General features: G+C 38.8%; 1 protein-coding gene across 4 annotated transcripts; it reads left to right on the top strand.

Annotated features, from left to right (window-relative positions):
* Positions 1–315: 315 nt before the first annotated feature.
* On the top strand, positions 316–19,265 carry g3bp1 (GTPase activating protein (SH3 domain) binding protein 1). 4 transcript variants are annotated; one of them, XM_073067311.1, is made up of 12 exons: positions 316–466; positions 3,486–3,602; positions 4,354–4,435; positions 6,122–6,295; positions 6,932–7,022; positions 9,173–9,266; positions 10,481–10,661; positions 11,297–11,398; positions 12,021–12,123; positions 16,073–16,201; positions 17,595–17,713; positions 18,093–19,265. In XM_073067311.1, the coding sequence occupies exons 2-12, from the start codon at positions 3,508–3,510 to the stop codon at positions 18,351–18,353; spliced, it is 1,431 nt and encodes a 476-aa protein (XP_072923412.1). In that variant the 5' UTR covers positions 316–466; positions 3,486–3,507; the 3' UTR covers positions 18,354–19,265. The 4 variants fall into 4 exon arrangements, with proteins under 4 accessions (XP_072923412.1, XP_072923413.1, XP_072923415.1 ...); XM_073067312.1 differs by having other exon boundaries at positions 344–459; XM_073067314.1 differs by lacking the exon at positions 316–466 and adding an exon at positions 587–606.
* Positions 19,266–19,478: the final 213 nt, after the last annotated feature.

The following is a 19,478-nucleotide window of genomic DNA, read 5'->3' as shown; positions in this document are numbered from 1 at the left end:
ACATGGCAAATTTTTCCTGTTGCTTCACAGTTTATTTTCTACCTTAGATATATTTGTTATCGTAAATTGCGTGATGCTTCAGAAGTTCTAACACATTTTTTTCAAACCATTCCAACCACACATAATCCTAATTTGGAGAGGGCACAAACAGAGTCCGCCTTTCGTTTGTCAATCAAATCTGTCCTGCAAATCTAATTGGCTATTGCTTAGTTGTCGGCTTTCCCGGCAACCTCCCCCCCCCCCCCTCTACGGGGTCTCCCGCCTCGCTAACAGCTCCTGGAGCCTTGTCGGTCCACCTAACATGCTAGCGGCAGTGCCCGCCTTCCTTCTCCGTTTCCATTGGCTTACCTCTGCGAGACCTCGGGCCGCCGCGGCCGCGGATTAACTGCCAGCGTTGTCAATCACGCTGCCTTTCGCTATCAGGTTAGCGTGTTAACGCTGCCGGCTCTCTCCTCCACGGTGCGGGGTAATTTCTTTGAATCTTGAAATAAAACTCTTTCCCGGCGCCGACTGAGGTCCTCAGGGTCACGTAGCCCCCCTCCCCCCGGGTCAGTGCTCGTTCGATTCATCGGAGTCCCCAAGCACCCCCCCCCCCCGATTCCTGCGGTGAGTGAGTGTCGGGGAAGTCCGGGCGCGGGGAGGAGGCCGAGGGCCGGGATGGTTGCCGTTTTACCACAGACCGGGGCCTCGCTTCACAACCCGCCGCGTGGTTCCTCCCCCACCCCGGGGACGTAGGTAGGTTTTAATGGGGGTGGGGAGAGTTGGCCTCCTTCATGACTGCGCCGCCGGTTATGGGTGGAGGCCGAAGTGCCGGGCCTTTTGTTCCTGCCCGGCCTCAGCTTTCGGGTTGGAACAGCTTGGGGGAGAAGGAAGGGAAAGCGACCTATACCTTTTATTCCCCGCCTCCCCCCACGGTACCACATGGACGGCCGCTCTCCCGGGTACGCGGTGGGCCCCGGGGGTTTAGAGTGGTCCCACTGTTCTAAGCCCCAACCTACTGTTGCATCGATTTGGGGCACAAATATCGTGGTGCGCGTCGGAGTGTTGCGAAGCCCCCGCGCTTCCCTCCCACTTGCCCATGTCTCCATGTTGCGGCCTTGCTTTCTCTCCACGTGTTCGCCTCGGCCACGGATGCTGCTTTTGGCCTGCCTGCCCTTCTTCCCGCAGTGGATCCCTCGGCTGCAACCCATGCCGTGAACCTCTTGCACGTCTGATAAGGTTGGGTGGGGGGGGGGGTCGTATTAAAAATGGGGGGGGGGGAAGGGGAAGGAGAAAGGCATCCAAGGGCCATATGTTGTCCGCCAATCTCTGCACCTTTTTCACCCTCTTTCTGTGAGCTGGTGAGTGGTAAGCGTTTCAGCTCTTAGGAAGGTGTTTTCGATTTAACCGTGCCATTTTAAACGTGTTGAGAATGGATCCAGCGCACTGCATCCGTTAAATTTGCAGACGAGAACAATGCCTGATTTTTTCTGTCACTTTGCAATTAAGTGAAATGGAAAGCCCTGTTGTTTGACGGCACCGCTTTGATAAGATAGTCGAACAATTTTAGTCTTTCATTTCTTTGAAGAAGATTGAAAATCTTTTTTAAAAATGAATTATTTGGTTTTAAAAATTGCGCTGTTTTATGACAACCTAAACAAAATTTGGAAACGGGCTATCCGAATCCCTGCATTGGTCGCTGAATTATTCAGCACGCAACTAAAGATTCGAAAGACATTTCCTATCTGTCATGGTCATTTGGGGAGTGGGGAAACAAAAGGGAACCAGCGTGCAGTGCAGTTGATTGTAGGACTGTTGGATTTAGCTGGTGTGCCTCACGTCTAACCATGTAGTATAGGCACATAATCTGGCTATTGAAAGACAGCCGAAAGAAAAGTTAAACTTTTTTTCATAATTTTGCTTTTTCATTTTTTGAGCAATGGATCAGATTTGGTATCACTGACGTGAAATTTGTTATTTAGTGGCACAAATGCAGTGCACAGGCATAAAAATCTGTAAATTACAAAAAGGAGTAGTTGAGGTAGTGTTCATGGACCATTCAGAAATCTGATGGCAGTCTCCAAGCATACTGTTTATAAGTAATATGGGTAGCTATTTTTAAAAAGTGTAAAGCATAAATATCGATTTCTACTGAGCTATTCTGGTACAACTTTGTAGCAAATAGAGAAAGTATGCTGATGAAAATATCAGTGAAAACCAAAAGCTAGTCTTAATGACAGCTAATTTTAAGTATACACAAGTATAATTGTAGAGATCAATCTACAACTTAGATAATACCACTAAGAAAATATGAATGGAAAAGGTGTTGATGTCTTCAAAATTTAAACATCCACATTAACTTGTAAGCATTTCCTTTCTCCTGTGGCTCTGCTTTAAACCCAAGTATTAGCAATCCCACCTTCCACTGATTTGAGAGCAAGTCCAATTGAGTAAGGTGAATCATATCACCAATGGAGTTGCTCATGGTGATAGCTGGTTGCATTGGGAGATTGTGATACCAGAAACAAGCTCTTAATTAAGTTTATGATGCTACTGAGCCTATTGTCTTGTAATTTAGTTTGCTTAAAAATCTATAGTGTTGATAATAATGCTACATCTGTGTACTGAACACCCAAAGGATTTTATGGATGTTTTCTGAAATTGCAAGGGCGAGTACCTGAAATTCAGTATTATTTATATAGAAGTTGCAGCACAGCAATGAGCCATTTGACCCAAGTATTTGTGCTTGGGTCTACTTGAACGCTTTTTATGTCCCCCTAGTATCATTCTTTTGTCTACTTTCTGGGCTTTCCCTTTAGGACATTTTTGCTAATTGAACTGTTCATTTTGATCCTCTGATTTTAAAAAAAAAGTTGAGTCCCAGTTGGATTTATTGGCTACTTGTCTCCTTTTGTTTTGGGGCCACTATGTCAAATGTTGACAAAATGAGTCATTTTGAAAAAGCAGTAGGTGCTGCATAAGTCTGATGGGTGAATGATCTTTTGCAGACTATTCTCAGTATCTTATGCTGCAGTTTTTAAATGAAACTTTTCTTGACCTCAATCAGGTAAATGTACATTTAGGTTCAGGGTAACCATAGATTTCAAAATTCAGTTGTCCCTTCACTGAAGATTTCAAATGTGAGATGTGTGTTAACTGTGGAATTAATTAAATGTTTCTTTCATTTTAGTTCATTCTGGGTTGAGTGCTGGTCTAATAAGTTTCAGGTTATTGATTTGCATTGACTAGAATTTGGCTTGAATTTTCCGTGGATTATTAGCTAGGAGTTTTAATACCCTCTATTAGTAAAGGTCAGTTCAAGATAAAATAGTGAGTCGTGGTTACCTCAACACTTGAAATGAGGAATACCATAGCCAGAGTATGGAATATTTGGGGAGCCAGGTACTACCAATTTGGATTTCCACCATCACGCATATCACATCTTCTTTACAACTTTTGTTGCACATTTCCAGTTTATTAATACCATATTTTCTAAATTCTTACAGCAACTCTCAGTTGACCAAAGAGATGGTGATGGAGAAGCCAAGTCCCCTGCTTGTCGGGCGGGAATTTGTGAGACAGTATTACACGCTGCTGAACCAGGCCCCTGACTATTTACACAGGTAAGCTAGATTTCCTTGGTGCAAGCTTGTGTTTTAATGTGAATGAAAGCAAAAGTGTCTTTTTTTCCTCTGAATGAGAGAGGCTTATTTAGTCTGTCATTGCCAGACTGGAGGTTGTTGGATTGATTCTTGCTACATCAGACTATATGAATTACCTGGCTGATGGTTAATGCCAAAAAATGTATTTTTGTTGGCCATGGCAGCAGTATTCTGAAACTTTGGCAGGAACTAATTTATCTTTTAATGTCTTATAGCTTTGTTTTGTACCGACTTGTTCTGGGTTGGCCTCTTCGACTAAATTAGAATATAACACAAATTAGATATTTAACAAAATTCATTGCAATTAAGTTAATAAATATAATTTGCATTAAATGCTTTTTAATTAATCAATCTGATGTTACTTATACATGGGTAATATCTATCTTTTTGGTATTTCTACAAGGCTCTTATCCATGTTAAGATATTGAAGTGGACTGCAGAGAAGCTAATCCAAAACTGTCATTAGTTGTTCTTTCCTTGAGTGGAAATATTCTTGTGTTATTGCTGTTGTATGGAATATCCTATATTTTAAAGCATAAAAGTAAAGTGTCAATTCATAAGCTGTGCATATGTTTATAATTTACAATTTTTCACTATTGTGCTATATTCTAAATATTCTATGGTAATTGCAAAAAATAAGTTTTGTTCACAGTGACATGTATTTTCCCTTTCACCAATATTTGTTGACCTGTTGTATTAAAATATCTTGTAGGTTTTATGGAAAGAATTCTTCATATGTTCATGGTGGTTTGACTTCAAATGGAGACCCTGCAGAAGCAGTGTATGGACAAGCGGTAATTAATCTTGGCTGATGGACATACAAATGTATAAGATTGCACACAGAAGCATCTGTTTATTCCAGGCATATGTGAGATTTGCAGCTGCTTGCTGTGGTTCTGATGCTTTCAGCAGTGGTTGCAGTTCAGAGGGAGACTACAAATTAAGCTCTAGTGAAACAGATTTGTTGTTATAACATTTAGGATTCAGTGCTTCTTAGCATTCTGCAATCCCTCTGCTCTGTTACTGGATGACTTGAATGTGTTTTGTGTCCACGGTTTGTTCTGTTACTTAATAACCCATCTGCTAAAATGAACATGTTTGAACTTGCTCTTGTCACTGTTTGTCCAGTTAACAACTAAAATCTTCATTGTTAAAGTAACGTAAAATGTGTTTGCAAGGGTGATAGTTGGTATGTTTTCTTTAAATTTTGTATTGTTTATTTAGCAAGTGGGCTAGACTATGGAATTGCTAAATGTCATTGTGCTTATGACTGACAGAAAAAGCAAGAGGCTATGCTAAGGGTATATGTTGATTTAAATGATTGTTTATTGGGTCCTGACTTTTATTAAAATATAAACTGAAATCACTTCAGGTATAAATATAGAAACTGAGTTATCACTTGTACTGTAGACAGGCTTTAGTAACTGCCCTTTGTGGGTCACATACTGGTAGAAAGTATGTGTGTAAGTCATGATAATGTAATTTGGCATTTATTACTTCCACCATATTTCTTTTGAACAATAACTATTTTTGTTTGTTATTTATGTTGCATGGTTGCTAGTACACTTCCCAGATGACTGCTGCTTCCTTCTATATCTTGAATCATGTACGCTATTCAGATATGAAAGTCCCATTTTTTTCTAAATGGTACAACATTCAAACATCAAAGATTGCTTTCATCTTGACTAGTTTTCAAGTTTAAAGCAGTAATGAAGCATCATGGCCTTTTTAGTAGATACATTTAATGTCAGAAATGTCAGTATACATCCTGAAATTTTTCGCAAACGTACACGAAAACAGAGGAGTGCTCCAAAGAATGAATGGCAGTTAAATGTTAGATCCCTCAGCTCCCCCTCTGACACACAAGCGGCAGCAAGGCAGTGACCCAGCCAACCCACCCACCCACCAATGAAAAAGCATCGGCACCCTCCACCGAGCACTCAAGTGTGCAGCAAAGCATCAATAAAGACATAGACTTGCAGTACTCCAAAGACTACTCGTTCACCTGGTATTCGACATATCACACGCTCTCTCTCCCTAATAAGGAATGTGGCCATTTTCTTTACATCTTATCAATTCCCTCCCCTCTGCTCTCATTGCCTCCCAGAGTTCCTTGCTCATTATCTTTCACCACAGTCGGCTCACTTTTCAACAGATCATTCTTCACGATTTCTGCCAGCTCTGGTGTAATCCCATGACCAGACAAGTTTTGCCTTCCTTTTCATTCCAGCCTTTCAAAGGGATTCTTCTCTTTGCTGCTCCTTAAACTGTTCTTCTGTCCTTAACCACCACACCGTATGGTGTTTCGCTAGGTAACTGCAGGAAATACAATATCTGTCCCTTTGCCTCTGCAATACCCACTTTCCTAGGACACAGTCTTTCAAGGTGAAGCAGTAGATCACTTGCTCTCTAAGAATTGTAGAATTTTGATTATAGGCTATCGTCATTTTATAATTTTATCTTGTTTATTTGTGTTGTAGGAAATCCACAAAAAGGTTATGTCGCTTCAGTTCCGAGATTGCCACACAAAAATCAAACATGTGGATGCTCATGCTACACTGAATGATGGGGTGGTAGTACAGGTTATGGGTGAGCTGTCAAATAACAGACAGCCCATGAGGCGTTTCATGCAGACTTTTGTCCTAGCACCTGAGGTAAGTAGAATGGTTGTAATTATCTTGGTTTCTTATGATTTGTGAGACTAACAATATTGAGAGGTAGAACGCTATAACAAAGGGTTTTAATTTGTATTGGGTTTTCTCGCTATATTTCCCCCACATTTTTAATTATATTTATAACTTCACATAATACATTAAGTAACTAAAATATGCTAGAAGTTAAAGATGTTAAACTTGGGGGGAGTTAATTGATCTTTATCAGGCTGATTTAATTATTTTCCTGTAGTAGCATGTTTTATACTGTTTGAGTAACAAATTGTTGTCCTGGTGACTCACTTAAAACACCAGAATTCTTGTTTTCATTTGGTGGACTACCAAAAGTATCCCTATCAGCATTATGTGTGAGAAGATGCTAATAATCACTATGATTTCATTAAAAAGTGGACTTGGTTGATGTAATAAATGATAGCAATAGAATCCTATTTCAACGTGCTGTCTCTACCTTTTAAAATTTGATGGGAAAATTATCTCTATTGGTCTGGTTTTTTTTCCTTTTTGGACTAGACTTACTTCATTATCTAGTGAAAGAAAAACAGATGCGAAGTCCATAGTCCTAAAACATTTTAAGAAGGACACACTGATTTTTCTATTATTTTCCTATTGTCTTGTCAGGGTTCAGTTGCAAACAAGTTTTATGTCCACAATGATATTTTTCGTTATCAAGATGAAGTGTTTGGTGATTCAGATACTGAGCCTCCTGAAGGTGAGCAAATGTATTTTACTAATTTTTTTGTTCAGCAATGACTAAATCCAGTCATGCTGTCTCTCACCAATTATATAAGTTTTACATTCACTGTACATATACATTAGATTTGATTTGTAGTTTGATTTCCTGAAATGTAGTTCAATATCTAACTGTAGGGAGTTGTGTGCTTACCAGAAGTTTTGACTGTTGTATGTTTACAGTGATTGTCATGACCAGCTAAAGATTTTATATAGTTGAGAGATTTTACATTTAACTTCTTTGTAGGAGAGTTTTATGTTGCAATCTGGTTAGTTTTTAAATTATAGATTTTGATGTTTTTTTAGTATTTTTAAAACATTTTAACTATTATTTTCCCTGCAAGATTGGCTATTATTTGCCTTGTATCTGCATTGTTTTGATTAATACTCAGTGATAGGGTCACTGCAAAACTATCCTTGTTGTCCTACGTTGGCAGCTGATCCCCAGCTGAAATTTTACATTTATATCTTGTTTTTGTTGTTCTCTGACCTTGCTCCTCTTTGCATCCTCCTTTGTCTCTAACCCTTTATTTCCCCTTTGTATCCAACAAGTTCTTGGAATGTGGCTTATCAAAGATGTAAGGTCAAAGTTGTCTTTAATCTGGCCTTGCATTTGCCCTATCGTGCAAACCATGCTGCTATTAAAGGCGCATTTCACAGATTATTTCCAATATTATGAGGAAGTTCTGAAATGGTTTAAATAGATTTAAGTAATATGCATTTATTCAATTCAGTTAAATACAGTTAAACCCTGAAAAACTGCAACTCATTTGTTAGGAAATCCAATTGTTTCAGCATTTGGCACACTTGTTTTTGTTTCCTTTTAATCCTACAAGAGTCCTGTTAGCCATGCTCTCTTTAAACTCACTGCATCCACTGCAAAATTTATTATACTGTGTAACAGCTTAAAAATGAATTGGTATGTTTTTCATATCTCCCCCTGTTGGGCCCTTAGTCTGCCAGTCTGGAATTACAAAAGTCCCAAGGATGTCAGAATTAGTTTTCCTGTGCGTTAATTTTCAATTAATGAAGTGAATATAAAGTGAGTACAAAGATAAACTGACCTTTAACGAAGATCACAAAACTATTGAGAAGAATGGCCAGCTCAAAGCTGAAAAACCAGATGAAATGTGGACCAGGTCTGAATGATGTGGAAAGATCTGAATGATGGAGATTCAGTGGCCAATGGGGAGGTTAGATATGCTGCTAGTCTGATTTTCAACTAGCTTCTGACTAGATTCTTGCTATCTTCAGAGAAAATAAGAGCAGGAGTAGACCATTCACCCCTTCAAGTTTGCTCTACAATTCAATATGGTCATGGCTGTTCCTCTGTCAATACGGTATTTATGTTCTCTTATACCTTTTGTGTTTAGAAATATTACCTCCTTAAGTATGTTCAGCAACTTGGCCTCTGTAGATTTCTCTGGTAGAGAATTGCATAGGTATCACTATTTGAGTGATGAAATTATTTCCTTGCATCAGATATCTTGTATCATGCCCTGAGACTATGACTCCTCATTCAAACCTCATCCCATCTGTAACACTGTCAGAACTGTTGAATTTTTCAATGAGAGCCACTCTCTTTTAAACACAAGTGTATAAAGGAAGAGTCAATACCAATATTCATTCAGTGGATGTAGTATTCGTAGACTGGACCTGCACTTAATTGCTAATTCCTGGTTGTCTGTGAGATGGGGGTGCTGAGCTGCCACCTTGAACTGCAGCAGTCCTTGAAATGGGGTGCGGACAAGCTTGTTGGGGAGGTGTTATAGGATTTTGACCATGTGACTGAAAAATGGATACATCTCCAAGTCAGAATGATGTTAGGCTTGGGCAACTTCCAGTTGACAGTTTTCCCATACTTTTGCTGTCCTTGCCCTAACTGCCATATTTCATGTTTAAATAAACTGAGTTTCCCCATTAGAATTAAATACCAGTAATTAGATATCACCTTGAGTTTTGATTTGGATTAAGTTCTAACATTTGATCTAATCAAAAGGTGTAGTTTAGGAAGAGGCCCTAACTAAACATAAGTGTAATTGAACACGTAGTCATTTTGGGGCATATGTATAATCCTGTAGGGCTTTGTATTGTGCTACTAGAAGTTGCTGATTGTTTTATTTATTACAGAGTCTGAGGAAGAAGTAGAGGAACCGGAAGAACAGCAGCCATCACCAGAGGCTGTCCAGGATGATAGCGGAGTTTACTATGACCCAGCTGTCAGGTAAAGGAATTTCCAGTGTTTAGCATTATACTTTTAATTTCATGCTCTGGGTTTGTTTATTTGGCTTTGTTTCTGCAGTTTGTGTTTCTCATTTGTCAAGAGCTCTTGCTTTCTATTGTCAAGTTCTGTTTTGTTGTTTGTGGACTACCTTGTATAGGCTTAGAGGAATAAATAAAAGAACAGATTAACAAGTTCTTATTTATTGTGTTTACTCTTATAATTGAGGTTCTCAAGTATCATCTCTTGGGACTTGGTATTTTAACTCATGAATATTCAGTTATGTTTCCTCCATACTGCCAATATTTTTTTGTGTGTGAATAATGCAGAAAATATTTTGGTATATGTAAAAGAATGAAGCCTCTGCTTTATTTGCAAGTTTTAATAATCCTTCATTGCAAAGGGATTGTTTAAGAATGGGGAGATTTTGTTATAGCTGTTCAGCGTGTCGGTCAGGTTACATCCAAACTGCACTTGGAATGTTGTGTGCAGTTCTGATCGCCACACCATAGGCAGGTTATGGTTAAGCAAGGGAGGATGCAGAAAAGATTAAGATGTAATCTGATTTAGTGAGTTTGGATAGGCTGTTTTCCCTAGAACCAGGAAGGATGAGAGGTGACGTGATAGAGGCAAATAAGATTAAAAGAGAATTGATAGTGTATGTTTCCTTTAAGGAACTAAAGAGCAGTTTTAAGGCAAAACAGAGGAGGTGCAAAGGAAATCAAATCAGATTTTTTAGACACTGACAAATACTTGAATGACCAGGGCATAGAGGGATATGGTTTTATTTCAGTCAAGTGGGATTAGGATCGATGGGCATGATAGTAGAGTTGTGGCTGAAGGGCCTGTTCTTATGCTGTTTGTGACTCGAAATCAGCCATGAACTTCTTCAAAAGTGGAACAGGCTTGAGGTACATGATTGACTACTGCTTCTATTGTGTTCTGGTGCTCTTTGCATGTTTTGACCATTCAGGTTGCATTGGTTGCTTAATGAGGTTGAGTGATAGTTGTGGTACTTAATTATTCATATTCAGTTAAAAGAAAAAGAAAATTTCAGTTCTATAAAGAAGTGCAGTGTTGGAATGGGAGAAAAGTCCTTATTAATTATGGAAGGAAGCTAATGTATGTTTTTAAACTGTCATTCTTGCATTGCTGGGCAGCTAACTAAAATTTAATAGTATCCAGATATACTAATTTCTTGTATTGCCCTATTACAGTAATGGCTTAGAGGAGCCCTTGGAAGAACACATTGTTGCATCAGAACCAGAACCAGAGCCAACTGTGGAGGAAGTAAAACCTGAGCCTATATTGGAGGAGGAAGTTGCTGAGGAGCCTGTGGTAAAATCTCCATCCCCTCCACCTGCTGACCCGGCACCTATTGTAACGGAGGATTCCAGGGTAGGAACATTTCTCTTGTAATTTATTTGCTATGGGAAAAAGTCTGTCCAGTTACATGAACCACTGAATTAATTGTTTTCATTCTTTCACTTCTTAATCTTATTATGTTTCTGAGCATCTGTGTAAAAAAAAAAGCAGATTAAATTTGGTGTCCATTTTAATTGGTCAAGAAGATTTATTGCTAACTCCATTTTCCTTCAGAATTTAATTTTATTGATATGTAGATTTCTTTTTGTTGCCAATTGGCAAATCAGAACACTTTCTACCCAAGCACTGAGCTTTATAGAATTTGGTATACTTGGTCTGTTAGAGTTATTATCCACAATAGCTTAGTGATTGACATAATACTATTATAGAGTCAGCGATCCCAGTTTAATTCCTACTATTGTCTGTAAGGAGTTTGTAATTCTCCCCATGACTGTGGGTTTCCTCTGGCTGCTCCAGTTCCCTTCCACATTTCAGAAATATGGGTTTGTAGGTTAATTGGTCACATATGGGTAATTGGGCAGCATAGACTTGTTGTCCCACATCATCACTAAATAAAATAAAATAACATTTTAGCTGAATTATGTGCTTGAATTGTAATCTGAACTTGAATATCTTCTCATTGAATCTTAATTTTTGTCTCTTTATAGACTTTTTCCTGGGCTTCTGTAACAAGTAAAAATCTGCCCCCTAGTGGCATTGTTCCAACAACTGGAATTCCACCTCATGTTGTCAAAGCCCCTACACCACAGGTAATGATTGATTATTAATCCTAAATAAAGTTAATTTTGGAAAAAAGATGTTTGCTCAATTTACAGTTCACTGCATCTTCCGTCAGTCCAATTTTGACTTAAATAGCTCACTGTGTAATTGCACTGCGGCTTTCTGGTCAATAATTGGTCAAGTACACTGCAAATTTTCCCTCATTTAATTGGCTACATAGTCTGACTATTTATACCTGCTGTAGTTCAAGCACTGAGTATTGATGGAGGATCCAGTCTAGAGGATATTAGCTGTGTGATTTTGAAGGAATTTGAGATTTAATAATACTTGTATATTTAACATTCTTCCTTGCATGTGGCTTACCTTGTTTTATTTTGGTCCTGAAAACAGCAAAATATTACACGTTCTGTTAATCTGAAGTTATGCAGACCGTGTTGGAAATACTCACTAGGCTAGGCAGCATCAGTGGAAAGAGTTAATGTTTGGGGTCAATTTTGTGAAAAAATTACTTGCCTATAAACAAGCCTTGCATTGATATGCTTCTGAGTAAATGAGCATTGCTTAACGGCACTTTATGTAGTTTTTTGAATCATTGTTTCAGTACTTAACAATATCCAAGCAGCAGGTGGTTAATACATTATTTATTTACAGCCCCGGCCAGAGACAAAACCAGAAATACAAATTCCAGCCCCAAGACCTCGTGATCAACGGATTAGGGAACGGCAAGGGATGCCACCACGAGGCCCCCGGCCAGGTAACGTTCTGTTGATATTTGCTTTTGTAATACGTGAGGGAATTACCTGCTCCACCTTGTTCTCAACAATATACTGTACCTCTGAGAACTGTCTTTTCAATACATGTGCAAGAACTGCTTGTTCTGTGTTGGAGGCACTTTCACGCTACCAATATGCTTTGTGTTATGTGGTACTACCACTGCTAAGTTTGGGGAATTGAAGTTTGGTTTGGTGTATTATTGTGACTTGTACCATCGTACAGTGAAAACTTGTCTTGATTGCACTTCATATAGATCGATTCAGTGCACAGTGTATTGAGGTAAAACAGTAACAGGGCAGAATGATGTAATAGAGTGAAAGTGCAATGCAGGTAGACAGTAAGGGCCAAGGTAGGTTGAGGTCGAGTCCATCTTATCCTTCTAGGGATCCATTTAATAGTCTTTTATAACTGCAGGGTAGAACTTGTCCTTGAGCCAGGTGATAATGATTTTTTAAAATCTATCTTCTGCCTGATTGGAGAGGATAGAAGAAAGAATGTCAGGACTAAGTTTGGTTTTTGGTAATCGCTGGCTACTTTACGTGGGCAGTGGTAGATAAGAGCTGGTCCACAGCTGGAGACTAAACAGAGCTGTGCAGTGCATCCATTGTAACTTTGTAGCTGAGTTGTAATAGTTATAGAACGAACACAAACAATAGAATCATTTTATTAATGTCACTTGCATTCCATAACATAGACTGCATTTGTTTATTTTTTTTATATTTTTCTGCCATTAAATTGAGACCTTCCAAGTACCATACAGATTATTGCAGATTCATTGCTGTTTGCATTTAATTTTTAACTTCCTAAAGTATTCATCATTTTGGCATCATACTTTTTTTTGTGCCCTGCTAACCCTGAAACACCAATGTTTCCAGTTGAGGCTATAGAGGATCAGAATAGAAATTGACAGTAGGAGTGTAATCTATGTGAAGGTAATTGGCAAACTGTATGCAGATAAATGGAGGTATGTTGCTAAATGAAGGTAGTTGGATGCAATGTAAACTGATGGTAGTGTGAACGATTTTCTTGGCCAGTGTTATCTCATTGTCTGCTGGTGAGATTGTCTTGATTAAACCCATAGTTAATTCACAGGCATTTGGCTGAATTCTTTCTTTGAATGCAGGAACAAAATAGGGTAAAGAATAGGTCATTTGTCCCTCAAGTCTGCCAAGGAATGAGACTGTGTTGATCTGCAACCTACATTTTTATTTTTTTTAAAAATCACTGGAGACCAAGGGTTCTGTGAATTGATAAATATAGTTCACAGACCTCTTTTGTGCATCCAAGGATAGCTGTTGATAGTGGGAACTTGGGGCACTCAGGACCATTAGATCAGTTTGATAGTGGTGAGAATACTCCCAAGAGACCCATGTTTCATTACTACTTGTTTCAGATTTAATCACCTCCCCTTCTCTCTCCTTTGGCTGTCATGAAGAAATATTAAAAACCTTGTCCTATGTTCTCTTGATCAGCTTGTAAATAACAGTGATGCCTGTTTGAAGTATGTAGGTTGGATTCAACATTTTTAAAGGTGATATCAATTTCTTAGGGTAGCGATGACCTGAACATGTTTGGCATTAGCAGTATCCAATTCACATTAAAGTACTGTGTTCTGTTCTTACTATAATATCCCTCTGTCCACCTCTATTTAACCCTTGAAATCAATATTTTGCTAAACCTACACTGTGTACCTATGAAGTGAGCAGAACTGAACTGTCCAAAGTATTCTGCCCTCAGGAGGGCTTTGGATAAGCTTTGTGTAGTACAGTCGGCCCTCCTTATCCGCGGGTTCCGCATGTGCGGATTTTACCAACCGCGGATCGAGAAAACCCAGAAGTTCTCTCTCCAGCACTTGTTTGAGCATGTACAGACTTTTTTCATTATTCCCCAAACAATACATAACAACTATTTACATTGTATTGGGTATTATAAGTAATCTAGAGATGATTTTAAAGTACAAGCAGTCCCCAGGTTATGGACGAGTACCGTTCCTGAGTCCGTCTTTAAGTCGGATTTGAAGTCAGAACAGGTACATCCGGTATTATTTAGCGTCAGTCAAACGTTTGTCTTAGTATATTGTATGTATTTTACCTTTCTATGCATATAAAACACTTATGAAACGTATGAATTTCAATAATTAAACCCACTGCGTTGCTTAGTAACAATTGTAGCTTTTATCAGGGCAGGGCCTTTCACATGCTCCATTAAAATTGTTCCGATTGTTGACCAACGTAGCCTAACGTTTTTCCAATGACCAATGGCGTTTCACCTCTTTCTGATCGCTTTATTACAATAGAACCATAGAACACTACAGCACAGTACAGGCCCTTCAGCCCTCCGTGTTGTGTCGACCCATATAATCCTTAAAAAAAGTACTAAACCCACACTACCCCATAACTGTCCATTTTTCTTTCATCCATGTGCCTGTCCAAGAGGCTCTTAAATACCCCTAATGTTTTAGTCTCTACCACCATCCCTGGCAAGTCATTCCAGGCACTCACAACCCTCTGTGTTTAAAAAAAACACACAAAAAAAAACAACAACAACAACTTGTCTCCCCTAACCTCCCTTAATTTTGTACATATGCCCTCTGGTGTTTGCTATTGGTGCCCTGGGAAACAGACACTGACTATCCACCCTATCTATGCCTCTCATAATCTTGTAGACCTCTATCTAAAGTCCCCTCTCATTCTTCTACGCTCCAAAGAGAAAAATCCCAGCTCTGCTATCTTGCTTCATATGATTTGTTCTCCAAACCAGGCAACATACTGATAAATCTCCTCTGCACCCTCTCCATAGCTCCATTACTTCCACTTTATTTTCAATCGTGATCCTCATTATTTTCATGAACATAAACACTACAGATTCAGAGCTGCACCGCCGGGTCCTAATGTCCAATGCACTGAGACAGGTTAAATAAGGTCCGGGGTTCCTCTGGGTCCTAAAGACAACCACACTGAGACAGGTTAAATAAGGGACTTGAGCATTCGCGGTTTTTTGGTATCCGCGGGGGGTCCCGGAACTAATCCTCCGCGGATAAGGAGGGCTGACTGTACTTACTATTTGCATTCTGTTCCGTTAGTTTTGATTATTTTCAGCAAAATAATTATTTGCTGTGTTTCAAAACTTCTAAAGATATACAGGAAATCTGAAGTTTGAAACAAAATGCTAGAAATAATTATAGTTCAAGCAGCATCTGTGGGGAGAGGGAAGAGTTACTATTGAATAGAAAACCTGAGCAGTCATTAATCTGAAATGTTAATTTTTTTCACCATATTTATCCAGTGTGATCAACTGAATATTTCCAGCATTTCTGTGTATATGTTTTTCCAGTTGGTTATGCTACTTTGTATATAATTTTCTGATGTGTTTGGAGGATGAGAAGTTACCTGAGAGAGATCTATAGGTGGATAGACAGAACCTTTTCCTTGGATTAGAAATTTCAAATACTAGAAGGGGTAAAGTTTAAAAGAATGTGGGGAGGTAAGTTAGCACCGTGGTAGGTAGCTAAAATGTGCTATCAGAGGGAGTCGTGGAAGCAGACACAATAGTGACATTTAGATAGGCCCATAAACATGGAAGAACATGTACTTTGTGCAGGCAGATAGGATTAGTTTAATATCACAGACAAAAAGGCCTGTTTCTGTGTTGTCCTTTCCCATGCTCTGCATTCTATATGTGTGCAGTGTTCACTTTATTTGAAAATGTTCTCTGCATTGAACTGAGTATAATCAGTTTATTTGCCTGGACATAACCCATTGGGTTAGGTAACCTGACTGCATGATGGAAGACAAATATACCTAGGTGTTCAAACATTATATACAATATTTGCAAAAGCTGTAGGGATGCCCTAAACAGCATTGTTTGTAATTTTACTACAATAGTAAGTTTTCAACAAGCAACTCTAAATAAAAGTTTTCTTGATTCAGGTCGCAGTGAAAATGAGACGGGAGATACTGAAACACGCCGCACAGTCCGATACCCAGACAGTCACCAGTTATTTGTTGGGAACCTGCCTCATGACATTGATGAGACAGAGCTGAAGGAATTTTTCACAGGTTTGTGGAAGCTTAAATTGTTGTAAATAAAGTGTTTGCATATAGGGTTTATCTAAAATGCTTCATATTGGAATCTTTCTCTTCTGTTGTCCTATAGCATTTGAAGCAAAATGTACACAATGTCTGATCTTGAACCACTTTCCTACTCTGATAAAGTACTGACTAGTGCTAGAGTACATTTGAGATGAACTGCAAATTTCTTCAGAACTACATTAAGGAGAATGATTTGTCCTTATGCCTTGCTTAATTCTGTACTCCTGATGCATATTCCATCTCCCTCCCTTATACACAATGTTGTGTTTAACCCCCTTAGAATACTTATGTAACTTTCTTGGGGGCTGCTCTCTTTTGGCCTTTATTCTCTCATAACTTTCTCCTCCACTTTACTCCCATCACTATTTTTAGCAACCCAACCCTGGTGCTTTCAGGTTTTGTTGGAGATAATGATTTGTATGAATACTGTGTGTCTGTGTGCTTGTTGTGTCATGTTGACGTGGGTTTAATAGAATGCTTCCTGTTTTCTAAGGTAGTCGACAGAGGAACTTTGTGTACATTGATGCTTTAGTTTGATGTACGTTCTTGTGTATTAAATGAATAAGATGTCATAAGAAACTTGCAGAAGTAGGCTATTTGACCCCTTGTGTTTCTGCCATTTGGTGAGATTGTGTCGGACTTTCAACTTAACACCATTTCCCTGCAATAACTCCATAATCCATAATAAATCAAAATCTATAAATCTATCTCGAATAGTATTAATGGCTAATTGTCGCAGCCTCCATGGGTACTGAATTCCAAAACTCAATGTTGTGGATGGAGGAATTGTTATTGTTTCTGTCCTGGAAGGCTGAACCGAGCCAAGGAAGTATCAGCTTCATATCTACCTACCATCCAAAGAATTGATCTGGTGAACATTTTCTGCACTCTCTCTGTTGCAAGTATATCCCTTCTTGAATAGGAAGGTTAGAACTGCAAGATATTCCAGATATGGGCTCACCATGGCTCCAAGTAATTGAAGAATGACAGACCAGTTGATATTTAAAGTAAATTGGTTTTGTTTAAGTGTACTGCAAACTTATCTGATTGAATGCAGTTGTGCATCTGTGAAATGTCTGTCCCTTTTGTTGAACTGGATCAATAGCATGCATCATGTTGGAATGTGCAAAACTGCAAACTCGGTCCAATTTGAAGGCATAAATTGTGTTCTTAAGGTTGTAATAGCTACTTAGAGAATTGGATGTAGAAATACGTGATTTGGCATTGAAACAGTTAATCAAGAGTATAGAGAATTAATTTGCCTGACTAGAACAGTGTATTTTGAGCTTCTAACATGCATATTGAAATTAGAGCTACTGTATCTTGAAAGTTACAGTCTAGCAATTCCTTTTCCTTGCAGGTTATGGCAACGTGGTGGAACTCCGTATTAACACAAAGAGTAGTGGTGGAAAATTGCCCAACTTTGGTTTTGTTGTATTTGATGACCCTGAGCCTGTTCAGAAGATCCTGAGCAGCAAGGTATATATAATAATAGCACTGTTCATGCATCTCAAGAATTTTTGTTTCATTCTGGTATTTTTGTTTCTGTGGTCCCACCAATCTTCAAAATAAAACTTATGATTTCCTGTTTGTGGGAAATGTAAACTATTGTGCACAATTTCTGATAGAATGAAAATAACAATAAAACAACAGATTACAATTTGCAACTTTAATGGAAAAGTGCAGAGAGGACTGACCCAGGTTTATATTTTGCATTGGCTGGGATTAAACAATTTTTCAGTGTTTCATACTTGTTCTAAGTTTGTCGCTCTAATTTTTGCTAACTAAAGTAAATAGCATTGTTCTTATGAACCAACCAGAAAACGTTCTAATAATTGACTGCTTTGTATCTTTACAGCCCATTAAGTTCAGAGGAGAGCTTAGACTAAATGTAGAGGAGAAAAAAACACGACCTATTCGTGAAGGTGAACGCAGAGGCGATGACCGACGAGAAAATAGACCAAGAGGACCTGGTGGACCCCGTGGTGGACTTGGCGGTGGAATGATGCGTGATCGGGAGGGCCGGGCTGGCCTGTCCAGAGGAGGCCTAGCACAGAAACCAGGAGCAGGAAGAGGAGGTGGACAAGGAGAGTCTCGTTTCTCAGGGCCACGTCACTGAAAGTACCTTCACTGGCTATTGGTCTGAGCTGATGGTACTAATGTTCTCTCTCATGCTCTTGTGATTCAGCTTTGTTTTTGGAATGTGATTTCGACCTGTACAGATTTTTTTCCAGTACAGAAAATGGCCTTTTTTTCCGTTCTCGACTTGTGTAGTAGTCATCGTCCCACGAAACATCCTATCTGAATTTTTTAAATTTATTTTAAAACAAAATGGATTTTAAAATCAGAATCTCCTGTTTGAAGACAGATTCTTATTGCAGTGGATTGGGGTGACTAACAGCTATGAACTGGATTTTCGTATCTTCTGCCTCCCAGCTGCTCCGGGAACGTGTTGGCCCTTACTGACTGAAATTTGGTGCAGAATTTTTAAATTGGAAACCTGGTTGCATTTTTATTTCCACACAGACATTCATCTTCAGAAAAACTTGTTATGTAGCACTCAACAATTTTTAAATCCTTCTGTCTATATGGCACAGTGTTCTCCTGTTTGATTCTGGAGGACATGGTGCTATCTGTATTTGGACCGGAACCAATGTGATTACTATATGCTTGGTAATAAGCTGCAGTGCTGTAAACTGGAGAAAGCTACCAGTTCCCTTTCAGAACTGCTGTGCTATTAAGATCAGATTGGACAAAAACAACAGATGTGAGTCATCGTTTTTCTTTTCAATCTTTTAGTTTTCATCATTGGAAGATCTCTTTCACAGTGGGACTTTTAAAACATTTAACTCTGGCATACTTGACATCAAGACACGTTTCCTCTGGAATTGTGAATTTTTTTTAAACTGTAAATTGCAGAAAATCTTTTCTGGTTTAGTTTGTATTGTAAAGCGTATGGTTGTGCCTTCTATTTATCTCTCATTCCAATCTTGGCAAAGTTGTACAAATAAATGTAGATTGCTTTATTCAATACGTATGGCTTTGTGGAGTTTGTTCAGAGAGGATGCTGTTTTGGAATGGACATGTCAAAGGCTCATTGAGTAAAACCTTAGAATATTACAAATTAGTTATACTAGTACTTTAATATAAATTATCATGCAATGTAGATCCATGCTTCTGTTTTGAACTTTATCCTTCACAGGCTTGTTTATAAAACATAATGGTTCAAAACATCCCTGTTTTT

The sequence above is a fragment of the Hemitrygon akajei genome, chromosome 15 (assembly GCF_048418815.1).
Source record: "Hemitrygon akajei chromosome 15, sHemAka1.3, whole genome shotgun sequence".
NCBI lineage: Eukaryota > Metazoa > Chordata > Chondrichthyes > Myliobatiformes > Dasyatidae > Hemitrygon > Hemitrygon akajei.
This window is presented reverse-complemented; position numbering and strand designations above follow the sequence as displayed.

Bases quoted from the DNA above. Each gene is read 5' to 3' on its own strand.
- g3bp1 (XM_073067311.1), top strand. From the start codon at position 3,508: ATGGTGATGGAGAAGCCAAGTCCCCTGCTTGTCGGGCGGGAATTTGTG. The intron at 3,603-4,353 runs GTAAGCTAGATT...AATATCTTGTAG, and splicing joins GCCCCTGACTATTTACACAG to GTTTTATGGAAAGAATTCTT. The intron at 16,202-17,594 runs GTTTGTGGAAGC...TTTTCCTTGCAG, and splicing joins GCTGAAGGAATTTTTCACAG to GTTATGGCAACGTGGTGGAA.